Source organism: Aplysia californica, unplaced genomic scaffold, assembly GCF_000002075.1.
Source record: "Aplysia californica isolate F4 #8 unplaced genomic scaffold, AplCal3.0 scaffold00260, whole genome shotgun sequence".
NCBI lineage: Eukaryota > Metazoa > Mollusca > Gastropoda > Aplysiida > Aplysiidae > Aplysia > Aplysia californica.
Window position 1 is genome coordinate 723,197 of NW_004797530.1, and position 1,089 is coordinate 724,285.

The 1,089-nt window shown below is 41.0% G+C and overlaps 1 protein-coding gene across 1 annotated transcript in view; it reads right to left on the reverse strand.

Moving 5' to 3' along the window:
- LOC100533425 (sodium channel alpha-subunit SCAP1) overlaps positions 1 to 1,089 on the reverse strand; it is a gene marked incomplete in the record, with an annotated part of 152,143 nt that overhangs the window by 62,745 nt on the left and 88,309 nt on the right. Inside the window, 1 exon segment of the mRNA NM_001204708.1 lies at positions 614 to 732. Within this exon segment, the coding sequence (NP_001191637.1) occupies positions 614 to 732 (119 nt within the window).

Genomic DNA, 1,089 nt, shown 5'->3' on the forward strand with positions numbered 1-1,089 from the left:
GGGGTAAGGGATGGATGGGTAACATAGAAGAACCACTTCAGGTTTTAGTTGCAGAGGAAAATAAAAGGTATTTCTTCTGAATACACTTAGACGACTACATAGACTTTAAGATTCCCCATGGCAGTTTCTTTTCCTTGTGTCATTGACCACTGCATATTATCACTGACCACTGCATACCAGAGGAAGTAAAAACTACCCCGAACTCTGACACAGCGACAGAAACTGGCGTCCGGGATACAAAACGTTAAGAATTTTGCCCTGCAGGCAAAAGACCAGGGGTGGATTCCTTCGTGGGGAAGATATTGCGTCCAGTGTCTCCTAGCTTGGTGAGATAACCTCACGCTAGTCAACTAAATCTTAAAATCAAAGCAGCCCGTCAAAAAAAAAAAAAAAAAAAAGGAATTTAAAACGTGTTGCCATGTGAAATATTATAATCATAAACACTTATAAAAGTCGATAATGCAAAACTCTTGTACTCTTTTCAAAGACAATAGAGATAATTATCAGGTGAAAAACTCGATACTCAATAAGCGGTCTGCCAGAGGACTGTAGAGGTACACCTTAGGGAGAAAGAAATGTGCAGAGTAAATCTTGTTTGGAAAAAAAAGGATATGGATGAACTAGGATGTAAATGGCGATACGGCGAATAGGGTTGAAGGGCGACAGGAGAAAGATGGCGTCGGTGGCGCTAAATCGGAAGATGGCCTTGTCTTTGTTGAGGACCACAAACGTCTGAAATGAAGAGAAACGGCAAAGAGTGAGAAAAGGAGATGGGGTGGGGTGGCATGGGGACAGTATGAAACATTTGTTGCGATCTGTTTTTAGCGCATAAAGAAACAATGATAGCTCTGTTGTATTTTTCCACATTCAGAACCATAAAATTGGAGAATGATGCTTCACTTTACTCGTCCTTTCGCTATTGAAAGAAATATATTGATTGTACAATCTCAAAACTCCAGAGACATATGCAGCACCTCAAACATGTACATACACACACAAAAAAACATTTACTTCTCCCCTTCCCCACACCTTCCAGAAACACACACACACACACACACACACACACACACACACACACACACACACACA